A 23,650-nucleotide genomic window follows, 5' to 3' on the forward strand; every position below is an offset into this window, starting at 1 on the left:
CAAAAATCTCCTAGTTCAATCTAACATCCTCCATACTCTACATCTTCTCCACTTGTGAATTTCCAACTTAAGAATTTAATATGAATTTTGTCACTGTGGGGCTTTAAATCTCTCTTTGTTTTCAACTCAGAAGAGTTTTTGTTTTTTTATTTTCTCTCTCTTTTTTTTTTTTTTTTGCTTTTTTCTTTTCTTTTTTTTTTACCTGTCAGATATTTACTACAGAGAATTTATTGTCAAACACTTATCTTTTTTATATGGATACTAAAAAGGAGATTTTGTGTTACCTGTGTGAAATGCAAACGACATTTGTTGAAAGCATGCAGTATGGAGACAAAGATCTCAGTACTGTAAGAAAACTATTTGGTAGAGAACAGTTCACATAGCATCCAGTAATTGCACTTGTTTTTTTTTCCAGTGTTTGATTGGTGTGTGAGTGTAAATTCTCTTTATACTTTTTTCTGTGTGTGATGTGCTGGTCCCTATTTGATTATCAAATCATTCCAGCTTGAAGCTATAGATTTAAAAAATCTGTAATTTTAAGTTCAAATATTTTGCAGCTTCAAGTATTATGCAAACACTTTTATGAAAAAAATGCACCAATTTAAAGCTGCTCAGTAAATATTTTCTATATTTTTGCATGTGGATTCAGCTATTCACTCCGTAGGTTCTTTTAATAACCTGTATAATAAAAGAAAAAAAAAGATTTAAAAAAATGTATTCTCAGCTTCAGATAGACAAAATTAACTTTGTAATAAACGTTGGCATTCGCCAAATCAAAAAGTCTTCCTAAAAGTTTAATGTTAGCTTCAAAATAACAAGAACAAAACTACCATTAGCAAACCAACTAGTCTGACTAGCAATAAGGAAGAATGCTTAAGAGTCTCACCAACAAGAAACCATAGTTTGGTTTCTTAAAATGGGCTTTGCTGTGTTACATTATTCAGGGGTAGATTCACTGGTGGCAAAACAAATTAAAGAAAATTGTCCTCCACACTACATCTTTGATATGCTGTGAGCCCCTAGAAATCTGGAGTGGTTTTATGACTGCACAGCCATTGTAAATGGGTCCATTGACAACAATCTCTTCTTACAAGTAGTTTCCCGAAACATAATTCAGAACAGATTACATAGAAGTAGAAGATTTGAAAAATTATAAAAGTAAAAGCATGGGACAATTATCAGTTAAAAAAAATCAGTGGTTTTAAACCACATCTTAATCCTCTGCCACTGAGGCTGTGAAGTTACCATCCTCACTGAAAAGGAGCTTGAAACTTACATTGCTCCATGGAAGATGAGTAGGAATTATTTTATTCTTCTTTTTTGTTCTGTGTGAAAGGTAAGCCACTGTAGCTGTAGTGCTTCTACAGCTAAGGAAATTCACTCTGTCCTTTGCACTGTGAAAGGGGCAGTGGGAATTACAGTTATGTCTAAAGAAAGACAAATTTCTTAGTCTCATCCTTACTGTGCTCATGAGCACAAAGAAGGTCAGTCATACTTCTTCACATCACCTCATAATAGAAAATCAAGTTATTTCTTCCTAATTTACTTTGTGGCTTCAATGATTTTAAGAAAGTAAAATGAATCTCTTTTTTGCATGTTTACAGGACTTTTATGAAACAAAACTGAAAACCAAACACTTCACCAGCTGTCCATTCTGCAGGACAGGAGACAAGATCTTACAGTAATAGTTGAACTCCAAGACTAAAATGTACCTGCTCTACAGAATTGAGAAGTACCCACTGCAGTTTAGACATTCAGTATCTTAGAGTTCAAAATCAAATACAAATGATTTTCTGCAGAAAGCTAGGAAGGTAATGGAAGGCATCAATTTGGATCTTACAGGGTACTCTACTGGTTTGTGCAAGCAAAACCAATAAATGATTTCCCAGGGTTTCAAAGACTTACAAAGATGATTCTCAAAACATTAGCAAAAGAGCTAAAAATTGAGTACAAAATAACATAAAGAATACCAACCACATGTCTTGGCTCAGTTGTGTCATCAAGGCCACAGAATGAATGCTAGTGAAAAAAACAAAAAAAGGAACAAAAACTATAAAATAAGATCAAAAGAAAATGAGGAGAAAAGAAAAGAAAGAAGATGTAAGATATGTAATATGAAAATCCAATGACATAGTTTTACAGCAGCTAATTTATATTAATATTAATTGATTTGACCTGAAAGATCAGGATACAAATCTGATTCTGAAAAGTGGTAAGAGGGTGCAAAATTCATTATTTGAGAACAGCTTTTGCAAACAGTAACATTTGTAGTTTATGTAAAATTCAGAAAAATTAGGCTTAGGTCTGTGATTTAGTCTAGTACATACTCATAATTACATGCCTGAAAGATTTCCTGTATGAAAACTTACACTGACAGGGGTAAAAACTATATACAACTTAAAGGCCAGAGACTCAGTTATGAGAAAAGCACAGTGTATTTAAACAGCACTTGTTCCTCATGTACTGGCAGGTAGAATGAAACAAAGATTTTACGTTATTGTTCTAATAGCCTCTGTAAGCAGGACAGTTTGCTGAAGAATCTACAGGCTAAAAGTACTGCCACTCTTATCTTCTCATTTTACATAAACTTAAAAATTGAATAAATTCTTGAGGGAAAATAAAAAGCCATACTAATGATGAAGTAACTATAAGCAATGTGCTGGCAATAGCTACAACCAGCAAGTGGGCTCCATTATAAAAACTGCCATTCCATCAAAAGAAAGTATTTCCCTCCACAGGAAGTCATCCTGCTCAGTGTCAGTGTCATGTAAGTGTCATTCTCCATTCACTTACATATTAAACCTTCAAAAGAACAATGAGGTACAAATGTATCATTCATTGATTTTCTGACAACACAGATTTCTTTCAGGCACTCAAATTCTGAATGACATTTCATCTCAAGAAAAAAAAGTGTAAACGTAATATACACAGAAGGAAACCCTGCACCCGTCTAAGAGTAGAAGGATATCAAAAAATGATGAAGCCTTGAGAGGTCTCCTGACAATGTGACATTAAGAGAGAAAACATTAACAATTTTGACTCATTCCTGGCTTTCTGATCACCCTGTGATTATAGTATTTATTTTCCAGTACTTTTCCCCAACCATCGCATATAAGAGCCAGCACAGATTATGCTAACTGCTATTTTCCAGTTTACCACAAATTGTCTCACCTAGTATTTATGCTACAAACTGTAATGGTTTACATTTTGGCAGTAGTTACATTAAGAGATTTTATTTATTTTTTCACACTTGTGAGGTTTGCTAAGCATTACCCCATAGAACAGGGCAAAGATATTCTGTCAAATAAACAAATCATAATGCTGTTATTTGACCTAAGTTACAGAAAAAATCCTCCCAGTTTTAGTCGAATGACTTCCCTGCTTGACAGAAAAACCCAAACAGCAGATGATGATGAGTTTATGAGGGACAGAAGTTTGTTTATTGCAGTAAGGACTTGAACTAAAATTTCATCTTTCTTGTATTAAAATAGATCTCTCAAGAGTAGGTTAAATCCTATTAAAACCAGTACCACTGGGAAAAATCAGTATGAGAGGGAAAATCACTGTTAACAACCTGGTGTTTATTTACCTTTTCCTCAATTTCTTTGAGTTGCCTTTTCTGAAGTTCTATTTTATCTTCTAGTTCACGAATCCTCTGGAACAAAAAAGTGAAATAGATCGGATAGTATCTACTTTGGAAAACATATAAATAAAAAATATGCTAAATAGCTTAAAAATGAGAATAAATAGCCTTCATTGATGTAGCACTTCCTGCTCAATTATATTAGACATGCAGATGGCAGGATTGTTCCACATTTCCATGAAACCTTTGAATTTTAAACAAGTTGTATCTTCGTATCATCTTGTTTACTACCACAAAGTCTAAACTCACCACTCATAAATCATACTTTTAAGATACATACAGAGATAAGTCCAGTTAGTACCAAAATTCCAAGAAGTAAAACAAGATTATTTTCTCTGCAACTGCCAGAAGGTTTTTTTTTTACTTACCTACGCAGTCAGTATATGACACTGTTACATTTCATTTTAATGCTCTGCTTTCCTTTCCTGTAAAACATGACTATGCTTCTGAGGTATTTATGCTATACCAGAAAAACTAAGCATGCTTAGACTTTCAATTCACCACCAAGATGCCATTCTGACATTCAAACCCTTTATTATGAGGACCCTTCTCCCACCAGCATCAGAGAGAATGTATCCACTACAGCTCTCCCTAATTTTAAGAACCTTCTTTGTTCAAAGCATCCCCCAAAATAGGATTGTTGTTGGGTCCACAAATCTCACCTTATTTCTATCCCCCTTGTTTCCTTTCTGTACGTTCCCTTTTTTTCTTTTTTTTCTTTTCTAATAAATTTACTGGACTTCTAGACTAAGAGGATGCATTTTATTAGTATGTTTAATATATTGTACTTCCTGTAGACTTTATAAAGTTCATAATATCTTTTTACAGGTAGATACCTGGGATCTCCTACTAACAGCTTCTGGGAACGAAGGAGCAACTTTATAAATTATCAGTTCTTTAGAATTAACTGCCTGACCTCCCTCCAGCCTACTGAAATGAAGGTTATTAGCAGTTCCTGAACTTTGAAAGGAAAATTGTCTTCCAGTCTAATTTCTGTGCACACACTAATAAATTGAATGTAGGAACTGCTGCACCCCTCCCAAAATGTTTTATTACTCTCAGATCCGTTTGCACGGTATATCTTTCAGAAAAGCAACCAGTCAATATTTAAACATCAGTGACATCAACTGAAGATTTGAGTCAATCATCTGCTTTCAACTCAAGGACTTCCAACAGTGGGAAACGCCCCACGCTCACAGCAGCTCACAACATTCCCAGCAACAGTAACTGAACCCATGACTATTCAGTACTGCTTTAGGAACCACAACACTTAAGCTTTAACCTTTCAAATCTAATCTGAAGATATTGCAAAAGATGAGGTACATCCACCCCACAGCTCAGCATGCCCGCGGCTGTTCTCCACAAAAATATTGCAGGCATGTTGCAAACAATAATCTTGATATTATTGCTGCTTTCTTAAAGAAAAGACTTTGTTTCAGTGATTGTTTTGAACACCGTGCAGTTGGAATAAGTTAATCAAAACCCCCCACCATATCATGCTGCATCGCTCAGAGATTTTCCCAAATAATATAAATGCACAAACCAGACTGCCCTTACATGACATAAGTGCATGCAGCCTTGCTGACAGTAACAAATGCCTGGAGCACAGCTGTATTAATTTCACTTTTCCTCTATTACCTTTGAATTGATTTATACTTCATCTGTTCCCGGCTCATGGCGTTTCTATCTCTCAAGTGATCGCTTTCATATACTGTATGTAGCAGGAATATTACAAGCCTGTGAGAAGCCACGGGATATGAACCAGGCAGATGTAATCATCTCTGAGTTCTCTGATCTATTAGGTTACGCTCTTCTTTCTCTCCCACTAATTTCAGATCTGCTGATTCCTATTTACAACTGCATCCCAGATCTGAGTGACAGAGTTCAACTCTATGGAGGTGATGCCATGCTCTGTGACAGAATTAGACTGCAGTGAGTTGAGTGGAAAGAAGCAATAAATATAAAGGCTGTTTTCACCTTCAGGATTCATTGTGTGAGATGTTTTTTCAATGTGTGTGGAGAACTATCCTCCCAAAAAATAAGAACACTAAAAATCCCAAACATCTGGTGTCTTTCTCACCTCAGGGTTTAGAGCAAGTTTTCTTTTATATAATAACATTTTAATTAGACAGCATTTTTCAGATTAGGGAATTCTGTTAATTAAGTAAAAATTGAGATGTTATTATTCCCTCATGAATATTTAATCTTTTCAGAACATTACAGCCATTTAGTTTCCCTCTCTGGTTATTTGGAATAGTTCTAAAAATGAAGGCTGAGTTTTCTGTTTTGCATTTCTCACCTATAACCCATCATAACTGTTAAGCTTGATGCAACTACATTAGAGAAGACACAGAGAGCACAGAGAAGGCGAAAAGACATTAGAGTCTTAGGGTGAAAAAAATTATGCATTCCTAGGAATCAGTTTAAAAACCAAGGCAACCTAGAAATTATAAAGGAGTACATACAGGGCTGCATTTCATATGTGTGAAAATCCATTCACAGAAAATCTTTGAAAAGACAAGATGTGTGTCAGTAGGACAGACATAAACAGGGTGAATATTGCCTGTAGGGCAAATATTTCTATATATATACACAAACATAAACACATATATGTCTATTAAGAGACCTATTCCAAATTTGCCTCCTAAAAACGACATGCTGAATTTAGGATACAAGTGTTTAAATAGTCATCATTCCCTTTACGTGAATGGAAAAGGCAATGGCAGTGGAACACAGACGACTTAAACTTCAGTCGAGTAACATTTTGTACCTTTACTACAGGAATTAGAGTCCAAACCTACAGGAAAGAATTTGTTCTAAAAAGCAACAGTGGGCTGGAATTGTCCACCACTGTATAAAAGCTTGGTGCTGTTTATTTTCACGTGCTTGCTCATGTTGCCCTGGTGTGTGGTGGAAGGATTATTCAGGGGGATGAAGTGGGTGTAACTATTGCAGTCAACATCCCGTGACTGCACAGGGTCAGCCTAGCTCAGCTATTTACATATCCTGAAGTATCTGGTTCAATTCATTACCTATTTCCACTTAATTCCAAAGATGCCTTTAAAAATACAGAAATAACTTTGCAACAGGAAAAAATAACCACACTATTAACACAGAGATTTAAATTCGTGTAGAGTAGCTAATACATCAAAATAAACATATTTCCCCTTTGTGCATATCTGCACTTATAGCATTACCTTGACCACAATGAGATAATAATTTGCAGAATATGACTTTAAAAATACACATAAGGTACATAAAATAAATATAGCTTAAATAAGAGAGTCTTCTAGAAACACCAACATGTGTACTTCAGTTAAGAGTTATATTAAACCAATGAGAAAGAAAATAGAGAAAAATTACATGTCCTAATTAAGACCGAAGTCAGAACTGCTGGATATTCAGTACAAATGCCTACATCTTTATCTACTCTTCCTTTTATTTGCAAGTGTTAGCAATCAAGAATCTGCGGACTCACTCTCAGATCTTCACAGCACTTGCTTAGTTGCTTTCAATGAACTCTGATTTGTTTATGTTTGCCAAAGCACAGTTGTAACAACAAATCATGCAGAAATACTTTATTGTTATCAGGAATTTCCATCTACTGTCATGCTTCAGCTTTAAGTTGATGATAAGTCAAGATTTCCTACTGTGCCATATGGAGGTATGAATATTTCAATATAATGATCCGTTTGGCTTTTTGCTTGAACAAGGCAGTATAAAATCAATGTAATTTCCACAGAACAACAGACTGTGTGAAGAACCAATAAAATCTATGGTACCCTGCTATCAAAACACTGAGACATCTTGGTAGAGAAGATCCCTACAAATTGTTCTTTTGCTTATTTTCATATTTTTAGAAGGGGGTGAAAGATATGGGTGGATAATCTGACAGCAGGACAGTAATTGTGTTTCCATGAAATGTCTTGGTATTGGCCTCAATCAGAGTAGGCAGGAGGGACAAAACAAAGCAGTGTTTAAGCTGGGTTCCAGCAGCTCTTACGTTCCTACAGTCAGTAGCTGCCCCACGAGTGCTTTCTGGGACTGGCAGGGTTCGTGGGAATAACACTGTGCTGTCAAATCACAAGGCCATACAAAGGAGTTGCTTTGGCAAACAAAAAGCCAAACAAAAACAGCACATTGAGAACATAAACACGAAAGAGAAGAGTGCTGTGCTAGGGCATGGATCCTTAATACTGTGCTCCACACTTACATTCACAACCAATGTGTCAAAATACTGAATGCAAATCTGCCATTCATCTTGCAATAGCAAAGAAAAAACTCACAAAACTTCAGGATGATGGATGGGCAGATTTGTGAATAGTCTGTTACCACTTCACCTGCTCCGATGTCTCCCAAACATCCATTTTAGTACAGAAAAAAAATACTTGATAAATCAAAGTTCCAACAGCAGTGAAGCTTGTTGCCACTGCACTTCAGGGGCCTGCAAGCAGCCAGAAGCAGTAGGAGCTGTCAGCCTGCTGCCGTACCAAGGTAACAGCAGATGGCTCTACCAGCCAGGCTATGCTGCAATAGTAAAGCTGCTCAGTCAGCAGCCAGGCTCCTGGAAATCCACTCGTATTTCCAGTCAGACACAGAAAAAGCATGCTGAAGATGTGCAATATGTGCTTTACTTATTACTTAACTGCAGTTTGAACAGACTTTTAAGATCCATTATAAATTATTTCTTAGTAGTAGTTATACATTTTGGCAAAGGAAGGTGGCATTCAGCCCCATGGCACTCACCCTGATAGTCTAACAGTAAGCTAAGAGAAAGAACATCTAGAAAGTTAAGGCACCTAAAGCATAAATATTCTTTGAAGAGAATAGTTTAGTGATAAGCATGTGACAGAAACTCTGCTCAAGTACCAAACACTCAGGGCTGTCAAACTGCCTAAAAGAAGCAAATTGAGTATTTTTCCCAGCACAAGATTCTTAACATGCATATTTCTTTTAAATGCATGTCACCATCATTTTTTTCACCTCGTGGTGGAAAGTCCATCTTTCTGGGAAACAAGATTCCTTTCTTGAAGTGCATTTATTTACTTAAGCAGTTCTTTCACTTTGGTTAATTTGGATGGCAAGTGCCTTTGTATATCTTCCAGTAATGGCAGGGAAATTCAGACACTCAGCTCTAAGGTAATATAGGTAATTCTAAGGTAATAGAGGGCTGAGGCACCAAGATGGGAGTGCATAACATTACTATATCTTGCTGCCTTCTGCAAAGCATAGGCAGTTCCATAATGCCTCAGTACTTCTGAGAAAACACTTTGTAATAATCAATAGCCAGCACAGATACGAAAAGAGCATACCACTGAGATAAAGGCAGCGGGTTCCTTGCAGACCATTCAAATCAGAGGTGAGGTTCATTGGAAGGATGTTAGTGCATTGCCAATGGAGAACCAGTTAAATATGCTAGGTGTTGATGTCAAAAGGGAAAATTCTTTAATATTCAGTATGGTCTGGTTCCTGTGGCTGTACAGCGACTTCAAGGATATAAGCAACTCTGGACCATCTGAGGAATCAAGGTTTATGTGAAATGCAAACTGCAAGACAGATATTCATCTGGAAACATTACTCGACATGCAGTAAATTCTATTAGCACAGATTTAAAAACCTGCCTTATGGAGTAAAGAAGAACAGATAACAAAGCTGGTAATGAAAATGATGTTATTGCACTTCAGATACTTCATAACACTGAATGCTTTAACAAGTATGAAAAAAACTGCTCAATTAAAAAATAGTTGATTATATTCCCACATAGTATGCATGAAGTATGTATGCACAGTTGGTATTAGCAGTCCATCTAAATTAAGTATCTTTTCCATGAATGCACGACTTGTTCTAAAGGAGCACTTAATAAATGGAAGTTCTCCTGGTGAGCTCAGTGAGCCCTGGATTTCAATCATAGAGCCTTCATTTTTGTTCTGGAGGTAATAAATCAATCCACTGATGATTTGTCATCATTCTGAGAGTTTGGCATCTCAGGAAATTCTGCATTACAAAGAGAGATCTGAAGTGTAAAGAAGCGCCTTGCTACTCTAAAAAACCGAGGTGCAAATTTTCCCTACCATCTAACAAAAATGTGTAGATTTCTTAAATTTCTTAGTATTTCTTTTATGGTACTTCAAATTCTGATGAGAAATGGCCCATCCCTCTGTGCAATTATGCAATTCATTTCACACATTCAGGCTTTTTACTTCATCTCTCAGCTTCCTTTTTGGTATCAAACAGATTTTGAGAATTCTGATGCTTCCTGGTTATTGGATAGCAATGCACGTTGGATGTGCTGTAAATGGAATGGAACATTTTTGTTTATGTCTTTTGTCCTCTCCAATTCTCTTGTAGCACAAGCCAACCATTCTCAGTCCTGATACAACACCTTGGATGGTATCAAGTCCTCAAGGACATTTGCCAGCTGGGGAAAATGCTACCAGGAAAGAAACTTCTGTGGTAAATTTCAGCTGCTGAAACAATGAGACTTCATGCACATACCCAGCTGCAGACCCAACATTCTTGTTTTCTAGAAAAGAGAGTAGGTAAAAGGCCCACAGGAACAAACTTCGTTTTACTGGCAGCAACACCAGGATGTTGAATTTATCTGCCTGCAAAATACACTTCTTGTCATGCTGCTTTTGTTGTGAAAACACAGCAGTGTACTACTAATCAGGGGGTATAGAAATCACCTTAATAGTTCCTGTGACCCACTCTTATTGGATTTACGTCCATCAGCAAATCAAAGAAAACAATTTGATAATTTTAGCACAAAGCAGACAAAGGAGGATTTGCTAAGCTGCTTATGTCCTCGCCTCTGAAATGTTTGAAAGGTTCACGCCGATGTACATTTACAGGATGTGCACCACGGACGGAATATATCAGATGCTGAATTTTTGAATCCAGCATATGATCAAGAACAAAGAGAAGAATCAATGTTGTTTCATTGTATCACTCTTTTAAGCAGCATCTCAAGGATATCAAGATGCAGGTATGTAAGGTACTTAATGTGAACAGCATAACTACGGTACATGTACAAATTTAAACAAAGATGCATATAAACTGATATGCTTTTAGCTGCTATTCAAATCACGTAGCTGATGGATAAAATTCCTTAATGAAAAAGTAACAACATAATATATATATTTAAATCAAACATATTTTAGCAGTTGTTTTAAGGATTATAATGTATATACAATAAAATACATATGGACAATTGCTACACGAATCTCCTCAAGCTGTTGTATCTGCTACTGTCAGAAACTTAGGAATCCAAATATTCCCTTCAGTTTCATATTTCTAGAATGTGATTTTGCATATTGACCATAAGGAAAAAAAGCAAGCACAGTTTAATATCGTTAAATTAAGATATTTGTGTTGCCATTTTGTCTCACTTTATGAACAAAAACTTTGGGTCAGTTGAATATATTACATCATCTTTGATACTCTATATTTCTCAAAATTATCGTCAAGACACTTCTTTACAAAGCAGGTAATAACCTCATTCCTCTCTGTGTTCTGTAGTCTCAACCATGATAATCCAATTGATTATTACTCAAGTAGGAGAATTGTTCTTGTTAAGCTTTATTACACACTTGCAATTGCTTTATTTGCCTTCCTGAAGAGAATTAATCTTTTAGCAGCTCCACTTATGCATCTTTCGGTATGGAAGGTAACATGTACTCAATTACATTGGCCTTAGTAGTAAACAAGTGAATTTTATAAATGCATTTCCCTTAAAATAAATGTTTTTTATAAGCTGATACTAAACATGAAGATATAACTTAATATTTACTAGTAAACTTGATTTATTACTAAAGTCATTTAAGCCTTAAATATATATACAGAGTAGTTATTCTAAGTCTGTGGGAGCTCAGAAGACCAAACATTCAATATCTTGACTCCTTGACTGTCCAGACATTATTATTATTATTATTTTAGTTAGCACTAAATTCTTATTATCTATGTGCTTGTATTTAAATTGAAACAAAATACATACATGAATTGTGCATATGAAAGTGCATTTAGCCCCCACTCTTTACACCTTCTGCTTTCTATATGCACCAGTACTCTTTCTGTTTTTAGAATAGTCTTTCTTAGCCTCCCACTGTCCTTCCTAAGAAACACAGGGCATTCAGAATTTCAGCATTCAAATTTCAGGTGAGAGTTTCCTAGATTCTGTTACTACTTTCAGGCATGCAGTTGCTCTTGGCTTGAGTACAGCCTGAATCAAACCTCACTGAAGGCAAAAGCAGCAGATTTTTCATATACAGTTTGTAGGTATTGCGCCAGTACAGCTATCATCACTCACAAAGACAAGTAACATCACTAAAGTAATTAGCAAATCAGGCATGGTTTGATCTGAAGCCTAAACAGACAGAAAACATATATAACAAAACACTGTAGGATAAATATGTAGAAATGACAAAATTAACTCTCATCTGTGGGAATTAACAGAATTTTATTGTGCTGCTGTTTTTATGGCAGCAATGATGGTTTGAAAGACTCAATATTCACTTCTGCATAGTAAATCAATACCACAGGTCAACTGTGATTGACCTAGTCATGATATGCTTGATGACTATAGATTATAGTTAGCTTCAAGAGCAGTTGTGAATACCAAAAATGCACCATCACCAACAATCTATTGTAGACTGAACAGTGAATATTTCCCAACTGCAAACATTAATAACTGCAAAAAAAAAAAAAAAAAAAAATCCCTGATTGCCCTATGGATTCATCTTCACATACAGCTGCATGCAAATCAATGGGGATGAACTTTGCTAGCACCATAACACTTCAGGTTTAAAATTAAAGCATTAAAACAGATGGTATCTGTCAAGAAGTAAATTAGCTGAGAATTACCCTAACCACTGATGTGTACATAATCTTAGTAATACTTCTACCTTACTTACTATGACAAAATAGTGGGATTTTGACCAAGTCACAGGCTGGCACAGGGCAACATGCCAGAGAGTACAGACTAAAGATAACACCCTCTCATGCCTATCACCAAGGTACACCAAGCATAGCATCCTCTCTAATTTGATAAGGTAAGCATCCATCTCTCTGGCTCTCCAGAGCCTCCACAGTTTAACATTAAGCCTCAACAATTCTCCCCAGGTGAAAAATAAATGGTTTATCAACCATAACAGATTACACATTGAACAGAATAACTGCTGAATTTATCCAAGTTCTACCTGAGCATCACTGGTATATCAAGCAGCAAATCTGAGGTTCCAACTTCACACAGGTAATTAGTATTTCAACAAATTAATGTTATTAAATGATGGGTTTCAGAGAAAACCATAAAACAAAACAACAACAAATATGTATTCTGAATTGCTGAGCTAATAGAATGATATAGACACAATTACATTCTATCCTATGTGTTTGTGTACAAGGTGTTGCCTCCCTCATACTACATGATAGCGTGGAAAAATTGTCCTGCCTATGAGTTACCAGGGAGAACTCATAGAGGAACAGCATCCACCATACTTAACTTATAAGCAGTAAGGTCTTGTCTTCTCATAAGACCCATGTCTCCTTCCAGTAAAATGTGCAAAGTGGTGTTTTTTGTTTCTATTACTGATGAATAATTCTGCCTGGTCATAGGAGTAAAGGCTTCAAGAAAATACAGTTAAAATACTTACAGTTATTTGGGGCTGGAATTTGGATGCCCTCAGCATTTCAGAGAAATGAAATGATGATTTACTTTACTCTGTGAAACTGGGCTTCACCCAGCAATATTCTAAACTGAATTTAGAACTAAACTATTCTCCCCACCTCAGCTTAGTATGGTGATTACAAAGCAACTCAGAGGAAAAAAGGTTTTACACATTTTGATGATGCAGTGAGCACATATGTATTTTCCGCTTCTTTTCTCTAATAATTTTATGCTATGATAAGACTTATCTGGGAAATTATTGGATTACATTAATAAAATCTGTCTCCCACATCCTTCCTAATTGGCGGAAAAAACTTTTGGAATGCAGAGGGTGTCAATCTGGTGTTCTTCAAGGATTTTCTAGTTTCTTTTTGTATTTAAAATGACTTAAATGAAATCAAGAATAAATTCTGATTCTATTATATAATTTCCTCGTATGAAGACAGCCAACAGTACAATGTAATCTAATCTATCTCAATTTAGAACTTGGCTCTTGTCATTTTCCACAGTTTCTTACTGCAGAAATGAGCTGCAGCCAGAGTAATTGGAATAAAGGTACTATATGATAAACATAAGGCAAAATTTGACCTTTAAAATGTACTAATTTCATCAGGGAACTAATGCACAAACTTTTTTCAGGAGATCCAGCAGTGTGCCTCTTACTTTTTTAATTAAAAAAAAAAAAAGTAAACAGAGCTTGCTTAATTAAGAAGTTGATATCACTACTTCAGAAATATACTGTACTGCTCTACTTGAAGTAATCTTTTCTAGGAGAGGTTTTTATAGCTACACCACCACATTTTTCTCCTTTCCAGAAAATGCTTACTGTGAAGCATGTTATTTATATAAAATCCCCTCCCTCACAGTACCAGCTAGAAATAATCCTCATAATTTCCCAAGAGCACAAAAGTCATGATTCTACACAGGCTAAAGCATAAATGTTAATTTTAAAAGAAGTCCTGTTAGAAATAAACTGGCTTACAAAAGCTCATAAAAAGACTATAGCACAATACAATATAATAAATACAGGAACAGCAGTGGAACTGCATGCACCCTATGGCTAGAAGCAAATAGCAGAAGCTGCTTGTGACAGATTTTTAATTAACATATCTTGCCTCCCACAGATAGAGAGGATGATGTAAATCAAAGCACCTTCTATGACTGAAAGGAATACTGCCATTATGCTTCAGCCACAGATTTGTCTCCCAGGTTTGCATGTTGCTCTTGGAGTCAGTAAAAGTTTTGTATGTCTTAGCTCGTAAATCTAGTCAGTTTTTGTCTGATTCGGTTGCACAGAAGCCTGGTTTCCTTCATACATATTGGATACACACGAATGATTCTATTTATACACTAATAATAATAATGTGGGGCTAAACAGGCACAAGATGAACAGAGCTACCAATGCAAAACAAGGCTTAATATCCTAAAACACGTTTATTTCACTCAAACATTTAAACACAGTGACTAAAAACTAGGGCTTCATATCTAGACAAATGAGCACACATAAAGCAGCACAGGCTCACTTTGGACAACTTCTACCCATGCATGTTCGCATCCTTTTCAGACAGAATTTTCTTCAGAAAGAACATTTACCTTCTTTGTAAAACCAGCAGGTCCATCATGCTGCCATGTCATTCTCCTTATCCTCCATTTCAGGAGAATAAAAATGGTGCATACAGCAAAAGCACTGTAAAGTGCATAAATATGAACAAGTCTTGACTACATTTTTGCCAGAATACAGTGTAGTTGGTGCTTGCTAATGACCCTGTGTCAGCAAAAGCTCTGGCGTCCATAAATTTATCAAAGAAAGAGGACACTCATTTAATGTAGCATCTAAGGATATTTAGCACATTTAGAACAGTTTCATCCATACATGAAGACTCTGCCAACTCCGAGGTGCTCTCTTTTTTGTAGCATTTCAACTTCTGTCACCAGCTATGGCAGACAAATATAGTCCTGTGAGGATTAGCTCTGTGATATTACTGTCCCATGCTATGGCTTTTTGTTTATTTCTCTGTTGTTTTTTTTAAGCTGTACATATTTTTGCATACAACTACTAGATTATACAAACTTCAGGAAGAAAACAACTGAGAAGAAACTGAGTAAAGGATTTCAAATGCAATATGCTTGCATTCCATACCTTGGGGAAATTAACTGCCATCTTTGACTTTTTCCTGTCAACAACAGGGGGTTAAAAATAGATGACTAAAATGCTTAGCTTCTTATTAGGCAGTAGAATTAGCTTAACATGTCCTGCAGAGCTACAACATTAGTATGTTGAGATGGGCACAACACAAAATTCCAATGACACACTATAAAGTGGATCTGGAGACAGGTATATAAATATCCACAGCTAATGAGGCTATGCTTACATTAACGTTTTGGTTTAAGGGAGAAGTGAAGTCTCATTCCATATAGGTTAAGGGGCAATGGTTTTAAACCAAAGGACGGGAGATTTTCACTAAATATCAGGGGAAAATTTTCATTGAAAAGGTGGAAAAGTGTCAGAATATTTTGCCCAGAGAGGTTGTGGATGTTCCATCCCTGGAGGTACTCAAGGCCGGTTTGGATGGGGCCCTGGGCAGCCTGATTTTGTGACTGGCAAGCCTGCCCTCAGCAGTGGGTGGAACTAGATGATCTCTGAGGTCCCTTCCAACCCAAATCGTCCTATAATCTATCATATTTGACTCTATGTGTGGAGCAATCCATAAATACATAAAGCAGACTGAAATGAAGCTATGTTCCAACATAACTTCAGTGAGTGGTCCACAGGACCAAACTAACAACCCAAAGTAAACACCTAAAATGCACTCAGTATAGCTGTAGTGTCCTTGGGAACAAGTGTTTCAGTCTGCAGATCTACTCCTATTAGTACAACCTATTTGTCAATGTCATGCTTAATCAGGAACTCTGCCCAGGTGTTCAGTGGAGCCAGAGAAAGGTCTTAGCCAATTGTGGTCCCTGAAAGAGTACACACCAGAAAGGAACAAAGGACCAGACAGTACCTAGTCTGATGGAAAAATCTCACACTGTACATCACTTAGATGTAGAGGACTTAGAACCAAGTGTTAAGGAAGAGTAATCTGCTCCTCTGAAGCTCACTCTTGCAAATATAAACATAAAACTTCAAAAATAAAACATAAAACAAAAATCATCTGTCAGATCCAGCAACAGACAAACTCTAAAGAAAATAGCCTCAGCAGAACCTGACTGAATAAGTGTGTACGAGAGATAAGTGGAATTTATACAATTAATAAAAATAAAAATGTGTATTTCTCAGATGTATAAAGTATTTCTTCAAAGACTCTGAGCAAAGATAGTGTTGTGGTTGTTTAGAACCAAAATGAGATTAATTAATTTATTTTAACTTTCAGAGCTACTACAGGAGGTAAAAAGATTGATGCTGTACTCACTAGCCAGTGGCATCAGTCAACACAGAATCCCATTCACGCCTACTAAATGTTAGTAAGAAACATTATTTACTAGTTCTGAAAAAATAAAATATCAAAATTCTGGCTAGAAGATCAGACTGCTTAAGAAACAGGCAAATAAAACCCATTCTCAATAGTTTCAGCCATGATAATAACATTAAGCAAATAACTTCTGACTCTATCTTGATCAAGTTTCATTGATTTACTCTACCTGTTCTTTCTGACAGTTTTACAACTAGCTTGTGTCTACTTTCTCCAGTCTTCTGTACACCCTCACTGATTGAACACTCATTAGCAAAGATTTAAGAGTTCCTTATACCCTCCTGATCTCAGTGTTACATCTCCCAAACCAAGGGAACATAGTGAGGGAGTAAGAAAAAGGAGACATTTAGAAAGTCAGAGCTCAGTTCAAACACTGTCAGCATTTCTCATCACTGTAGGATGAGAGGAGATGAACACAACAGTTCTAGAACTGTAATATACTGATCTAGTCTGTGTTAATCTACAAAGCAAATCAAAGCAGAGCTTGAGCCAACCTAAAATATAATTCCTAACCCAGTAACCAGTATTTGAAATAGCAATAATGTCCTGCATGCATTTGCATAGTATGTTTCAAATATGTGATTCCAGATATGCATAGAAAGCAGCCAGAGCAACCAGAGGGCAGTCTCTAAGACCTACAACACCTGACTGCACCTTCCAGATGTTACTATAATGAGGAGCCATACAGGAATTATTCCTACTGGAATAATTAACTCCCTAAGCCATGCAGTTCTCGTCTCTCCATGAATATTTGAACAGAAAGACCTGCCATCATACAAAGGATTCTTTAATAAACAATTACCATGTTTCCACAAGGCAGGAATTTCCCTGAATTTATGCTGTGTTTGTCCTGAAGGAGACAAAGCATTTCTGAACCAATGTAAAGGCACGAAGGCTTGTTAATATTTTTCAGTGTTAAGGCATACAAGTTTCCCTCCATTCTGGCTTTTCCTAACGTAAGCCTTAAACTCACAACAACCCCCCCTTGGAGTCCTGTGGATGGCTGTAGTTCTACACACAAGAAGCAGACTGTGCAACAGAATGTTGTAGTGAGACAGTGACTTGTTCTGCGTGCATACCATGCCCAGGCCCACGGTGTCCTCTCACTGCCCATCTCCCTGACGTTGGAGCAGTGCAAGGTATAGGCTAAGCCCTACTTGACAAGGTGCAGTGAGGTGCTGCTTTATGGGCAGTGGCAGCCACCACAGAATAACGCTGACAGGAGGGAGCAGAGAGAGTGGGGTTTACCTGCTGGGCCTGCTGTAGAAGCTCCATTCGCTCGTGCAAGATCTGGCTGTCAAACTCACGGCTCTGCCTCAGGATCTGCCGCCGCACCTTCTCCACAGCAGCCCGCAAGTCCTCCCTCTGGGCTTCGGTCAGCGACTCACTCGCCCGCCTTCCCGAGTCCTGCTGCAGGGCATTATACAGCGTGGCTTCCAGCTCCTGGATTTTCTAAGGCAACCCAAATCACATACAGACAGGCTGCCGTTTGAACCCAGCAAGCACACAACCCACCCGCAGCTCGAGGAGAAGGCCAGCGAGCACAGCCGTGGGCAGGAGGGAGGAAGGACACAGACACGGGACAGGAACAGGACAGAAAGCGGCAGCCATGAGCAGTGAGGAGCATTCCACACACAGTGCACAGAACCACCCTGTATCACCTGGACTGATTTCTACTAAATGATTAATTTCTTCTGTTTAGGAAAGTTTCAGATAATAGGTCTGTGTTTAATATGTAGCAAAACCCCTGATACTGAAAATTACAAAATCACCAAAAACTGAAAGATTCCCTTCTGCTGCGACTGAGTTGCTAAGTCATTCTACAAAATGAAAAGCCCATAGCATACACAAAAAAAAGCTGTGAACAACAAAACCAGTAGTGCCTTCTCTCTCTGTGGCCTTGTCCTGCTATCCACTTCTCAACATCAACTTCACTCCCTTTGTTACCCATGACTGTAAGCAAGGAGGAGGGAAACACTGCAGGGTACACTAATCTCTCTTCAGTCTCTCACCCTCTGTCAGACTGTTAATCAGATTCTAATACACTAACTCAAACTGCAGCACTTGGCAAAGCAGAGAGCACAGGAGAACTTTACGTTTGTATGGGGAACCATATTCCCAAGAGGAAAGAAAGAAAGGAACTGTGACAGTACTTCTCTTGCTCCTGTGGCTAGTATATTTCTATATTTTCCACTACAAAACAACATAGAATGCTATTTAGATCAAAAGCATCTGATAACATCCCTTTAGCCCTCTTAACACCTTTCTGAGGTAGGTAATTCTATCCATATTAGTGATGCATAAGCAGCAGCACAGAGAAGTTAAATGGCTTGCCCAAGGTCACGGTGCCAGAAATAGAGCCTGCTTGCTTCCTTCTGTCATCTGCTCTGAGCACGAGACCTTGCTCCTTTCCTGAAAACAATTTCCCCATAGGAAATATTTATGATGTATAAAAAGTTCTTCATGCCATTATATTTTGATTTCCTGAAGTCTCACTATTAAGAAAGTGAAGTGTGCGGTTTTGTCAATTTCTAGATCATTCCCAAGGCTTCATTTTGTGTTGCATAGCCTGAGAGAAGGCAAGGTTGCAGCTTTCCACTTGAAAACTAGGAAAAGTAAGGTTAGGTAGGACAGCGCAGCACAGCAAGGAAGGGCATAGGAAGAATAAGCATTCCTAGCAATACTTACAAATGTTTAGGGAAAAGTAATTTTGAAGGAGTTATACAGTTATTTCTGGTATATTTTACCGGGATGTTTTCATACACAGCTCTTACCATTCTGGATGTACTAACAAGAATTTAATGTATTTTAGAATTTAAGAAAAAAGAAAAAAACATGACACTTCTAAATACTACAGTCCCTTTTCTAAGTCCTCATTTACGTAGCATTTATGTAGATTTCCCAGTCTGGTAGAACACTAACTAAATTAAAAGAGAATTCTATTTAAAATAAAAAGAAAAAAAATATTTTACCAAATCTGTTCAAACATGAAAATTGAATGACTGTTCTTTTCCTACCATGTATGCCTGGTCCAGTGCTTGTTTCCTGAAGTCGAGTTCTTCCTCTAAATAACCCTTCTGTTTACTGAACAGCTCCTGAGCAGTAAAAAAAACAAGGAAGAGTTTGTTATTTATCCTAATTCATGAAGAATCATAAATGGCATCATTTTCATGTAAACGCTCCACTTGAAAGTAAAAAAAAAGCTATAGTCAGTGACAACACTCATCAGAAGGATATTTGGATACCAAATTTACAACAGAGGCACTTAAAATATGTGCATGCTATCAACAAGTTGTACCCAGATAGTGCAGACCTCTACATTAGTTTACAACCCTGCCTTGATCTACTGCAACCAAAGGCTGGGAGGTGGATGTGAATGTGCATGCATGGGGTCCAATGGCAATTATGTGCAACAAACAGGTCAAGGAAGGGATGGCAATAACAGCAGTGAGGGTACTTGAGTAGTTTTCTGAAAATATCCAGTATGACCCTCAAGGAAATCATGAGTCAACACCCCAAATCTGTGTCGTCTAGCTTCTTCCAGGCAGGAAATCAGAAGGTTCAGGGCCTGAGCTGGATCTTGCAGCAATAATCCATGATGTGTTAGTGAAACAGGAATAGAAATTCAGTTTTCAGCTTGTAGAGGTAGGGAGCCAATTTGAAATGGGTAATGTGATGCCCAGAAAGATTAAATGACTATAGCTACAGAGCTGAAGAAGTTTTTGACGTACTGGGGATTTTTATATATTTAAAATCAAATGAACTAATTTCCACAGAATTAATAACTTATAGCTGATATTTCAGTGAATCTCAGAATCTAAGAGGACAATGCAGGAAAGTTGTGAACATTTAAACAGTTTTAAGAATAGTCAAACTACAAGGCAAGACATGCCTCTGGAGTGTTTCAGTGATAATAAGTAGAACATAAAATAGTAGATTTTATTAATTTTCCTCTCTAGGCAGGAAACAGAGGCCTTTTGATCAAATTTAATATCATACAGTTTGATTCTACTCAACAAACATTTGCAATCCACGCAGATGTACAGACAGTATGCAAAATATAGAATAAGACGTAGGCTGTTTATACTGGAATCTTAAGATGTTTGTTCTAGCTTTTACTAGTATATAAAGCAAATGTCGCCAGTCTTGTTACATCTATTGATTTATTTTAGTACTATGACCATTTTCAAATACAACAGAAGGATTTGTTTGCAAACTGTATATATGTTGACAATACAAAAAAAATATTGAGGGTCATCCCCAAGTCAACTCCTTAGTCAAATTTTACCTTCAAACATTTAAAAACTGTTGAAATTGCACATGAGATACGTATGCCAGTGTAGAATTTGCGTAGATCTGAACAGTACAAACTCTCACTGCAAACATCTGATTTAAAAGAAATCTTTCCTGATCAGCAAATCAATGCTTGACAGGGTCACTGAGCCCTCCAGAAAGGCAAGGGTCTCTTGCAGGTGCTACAGAACCTGTTTCTCAGCCTCTCTTGGACATAATTCTGAAGGATGTAATATGGTATCAAATACCACATCGAATCCCTCCTCGACTGCTTAGGTGACATTATTTTCTTACATAGCTTATGGCAACAGCTCCATGGCTGTTGTAGAAGACGTACTGTGTAAAGCAAAGAACAGGCCTGGTCTGAAGCTGGTTACAAGTATCTCACAGCAGAATCAACTGACTTGCCCAAGACTACAGAGAGAATCAAGCTACCAGCAGATCCCAGAATAGCAGCACAGCTGCTCTGGATCATATTACCTCTCCAAAAGCCATTGTAAAAGATAGCCGTGAAAGCAAGAGAGAGACAGAGTGAGATCTTGAATTCTTTACATGGGCTCCAAGGACATCTAAACCAGTAGCATGATAGAATATTATTTCTAAGCTCATTTCACAATTCGGTTTTTGGAGACACAACCACCAGCAATGAAGACTTTCAGATTGCTATTTTAACAATTAGAGGGCTACCTCTAAAAGCATCATAGAAGATAATAAAATAAGTTAGAAAGAAATTGTCATTTTCCAATTTCTTTTTATAAAAAAACCTAGTATTTCTGGGCACTTTGCCTCTCTAAAACTTTCCCATAATGATTTTAAAATAGAAATGCTAAATGCTAAACCAAATGAATTATGTTTTTGGTGTCCTTTCCTTACCTTCTCATTCTCCAGGTCTAACATCTTCTGTGTCAACGCAGCTTCTGTCCCCTCTATCTGTTTTAACCACTACACGAACACAGCAATATAAAAAGGAGAAAATGAGAAGTGAAAAAAACAGAGCTTTTGAAAAGTTTGCACCAAACATTCTGCAAGTTTGTTCCCAACGTTCCCAAGCATATGCTACTGCCATATTAATCTATTCACTTTGAAGTAATGCATCACTAAGCAGGTTGTGAAAACAAGCAGAATAGAGGACTGTGGAAACATAGTAATGTGGAGGTTATTTTCTAACAGTTAAAGACTCCTTCCCCTGTAAAATTCAACATTGACTTTGGTGAACAATGTAAAATCAACCTGATTTTTCCCAGCTTACTATACTAATGCTTGTTGTCTTGATTTGTAAAAACATTATGATGCCATCAGCTCTGCACTTTCCCAGAATACAAACAAAAGACAAAATGGCAAGTCTGAGCCTTTATTTTGCAGTTTGTTGAGTCTTTACTGGTAAGAGGTACACTTCTAAAACATCAGTAATGTAGAAGAAATAACAAAATGGAAACACACAAGAAATTAGCATTGTTGCGCTCATAAAACTGTTATTATTGTGGGGATAAGCAAAAAAAAAAAAAAAAAAGCAACCAAACAAAGAAAATAAAAAAAAAAACCAGAATGAAGAATAACCATTAAGTTCTGAATGCATAATTACGTATTGTAAAAGCTAAGTACAGATATAGAAAGCATTTGCTTAATTATTTAATTAGCTATCATCAGGACTATATTATATTCTGAATTTATCAGAATGGGTAGGAATGCTCTGTCTGTATTCATTTATTTTCTTTTTTATTGGGCTACAATAAGGATCAATGACTAGTTTTCAGAGAGCATAGTTTAGACTAACGCTTCTTTTCCAAGGGCCAGTTTCAACTAAGACCAACCATGGTTTTGCCACTGATGAATGGATAGTTATCACTTTACTAGATTGCTCCTATTTAGTTTAATGCTTTGGATAAGAATTACACATCAACTTTTTCAATTTAGGATTTTGCTTTACAAATAAGGAAAATGTGAATTAATGAATTGAAGCTATTGGATTTTCCACTATTCAAGATATTGATGGATAAAAAAATGAATCTTGTTTTATCTACTTAGTATGTTTATCTTGGAATACAGAGCTGAAAGAAATGACCAGGAACCTCATATTCAGTTCTCACCATAATCTTTGTGTTCTTCATTTTGAAGGTGATGGATAGAAGATATTGCTAAACAAAACCGCACCACTGATAAAGGATTCTGCAAGACAGTGAGCATTCGGAACCCTTGAAATCAATAGAAATTGAACGTACTCAGCATCTCTCACAGTAACCCTCAACAGTTGCAAATGAAAGGTTGTTTGCAAGAATTAGCGGTCTAATTTTTTGAACTGATGGATGATATGCAGAACTAAATTTTGATTCTGTTCTTCTCATGCATGTAAGTCACTCTGGAACCAAGGGGCACAAAAGGACAAGCAAGTATTTATGAGTCATAATCAGTTATAGCATTCAGAGCAAGCTCCTGGAATTGTTCCAGCAGTACCCAGAAACCTTCTTTGCCTAGCAGCTTCATTTCCAAAAAAATTACTGCTAATGGCTGAGTATGATAGATTTGATTGAAATAAACATTAAGCATGAATAACTAGCACACATGAATGTAACTAGCATATCT

General features: G+C 36.8%; 1 protein-coding gene across 18 annotated transcripts in view; it reads right to left on the reverse strand.

Moving 5' to 3' along the window:
- Positions 1 to 190: 190 nt before the first annotated feature.
- JAKMIP1 (janus kinase and microtubule interacting protein 1) overlaps positions 191 to 23,650 on the reverse strand; it is a 129,020-nt gene continuing 105,560 nt past the window's right edge. For 10 of the 18 annotated variants that reach the window (XM_040699190.2, XM_046940431.1, XM_046940425.1 and 7 more), the window contains 6 exons: positions 21,944 to 22,012; positions 19,795 to 19,872; positions 18,026 to 18,229; positions 3,590 to 3,655; positions 1,975 to 2,019; positions 191 to 678 (listed from right to left, as the gene is read on the reverse strand). In XM_040699190.2, the coding sequence (XP_040555124.1) occupies positions 646 to 678; positions 1,975 to 2,019; positions 3,590 to 3,655; positions 18,026 to 18,229; positions 19,795 to 19,872; positions 21,944 to 22,012 (495 nt within the window). In that variant the 3' untranslated portion in view covers positions 191 to 645. Of the gene's footprint in view, positions 679 to 1,974; positions 2,051 to 3,589; positions 3,656 to 18,025; positions 18,230 to 19,794; positions 19,873 to 21,943; positions 22,013 to 23,157; positions 23,237 to 23,650 lie in introns of those variants that run through there. The other 8 variants (XM_046940430.1, XM_046940432.1, XM_046940429.1 and 5 more) reach the window with 3 other exon arrangements.

The sequence above is a fragment of the Gallus gallus genome, chromosome 4 (genome assembly GCF_016699485.2).
Source record: "Gallus gallus isolate bGalGal1 chromosome 4, bGalGal1.mat.broiler.GRCg7b, whole genome shotgun sequence".
Classification (NCBI taxonomy): Eukaryota; Metazoa; Chordata; class Aves; order Galliformes; family Phasianidae; genus Gallus; species Gallus gallus.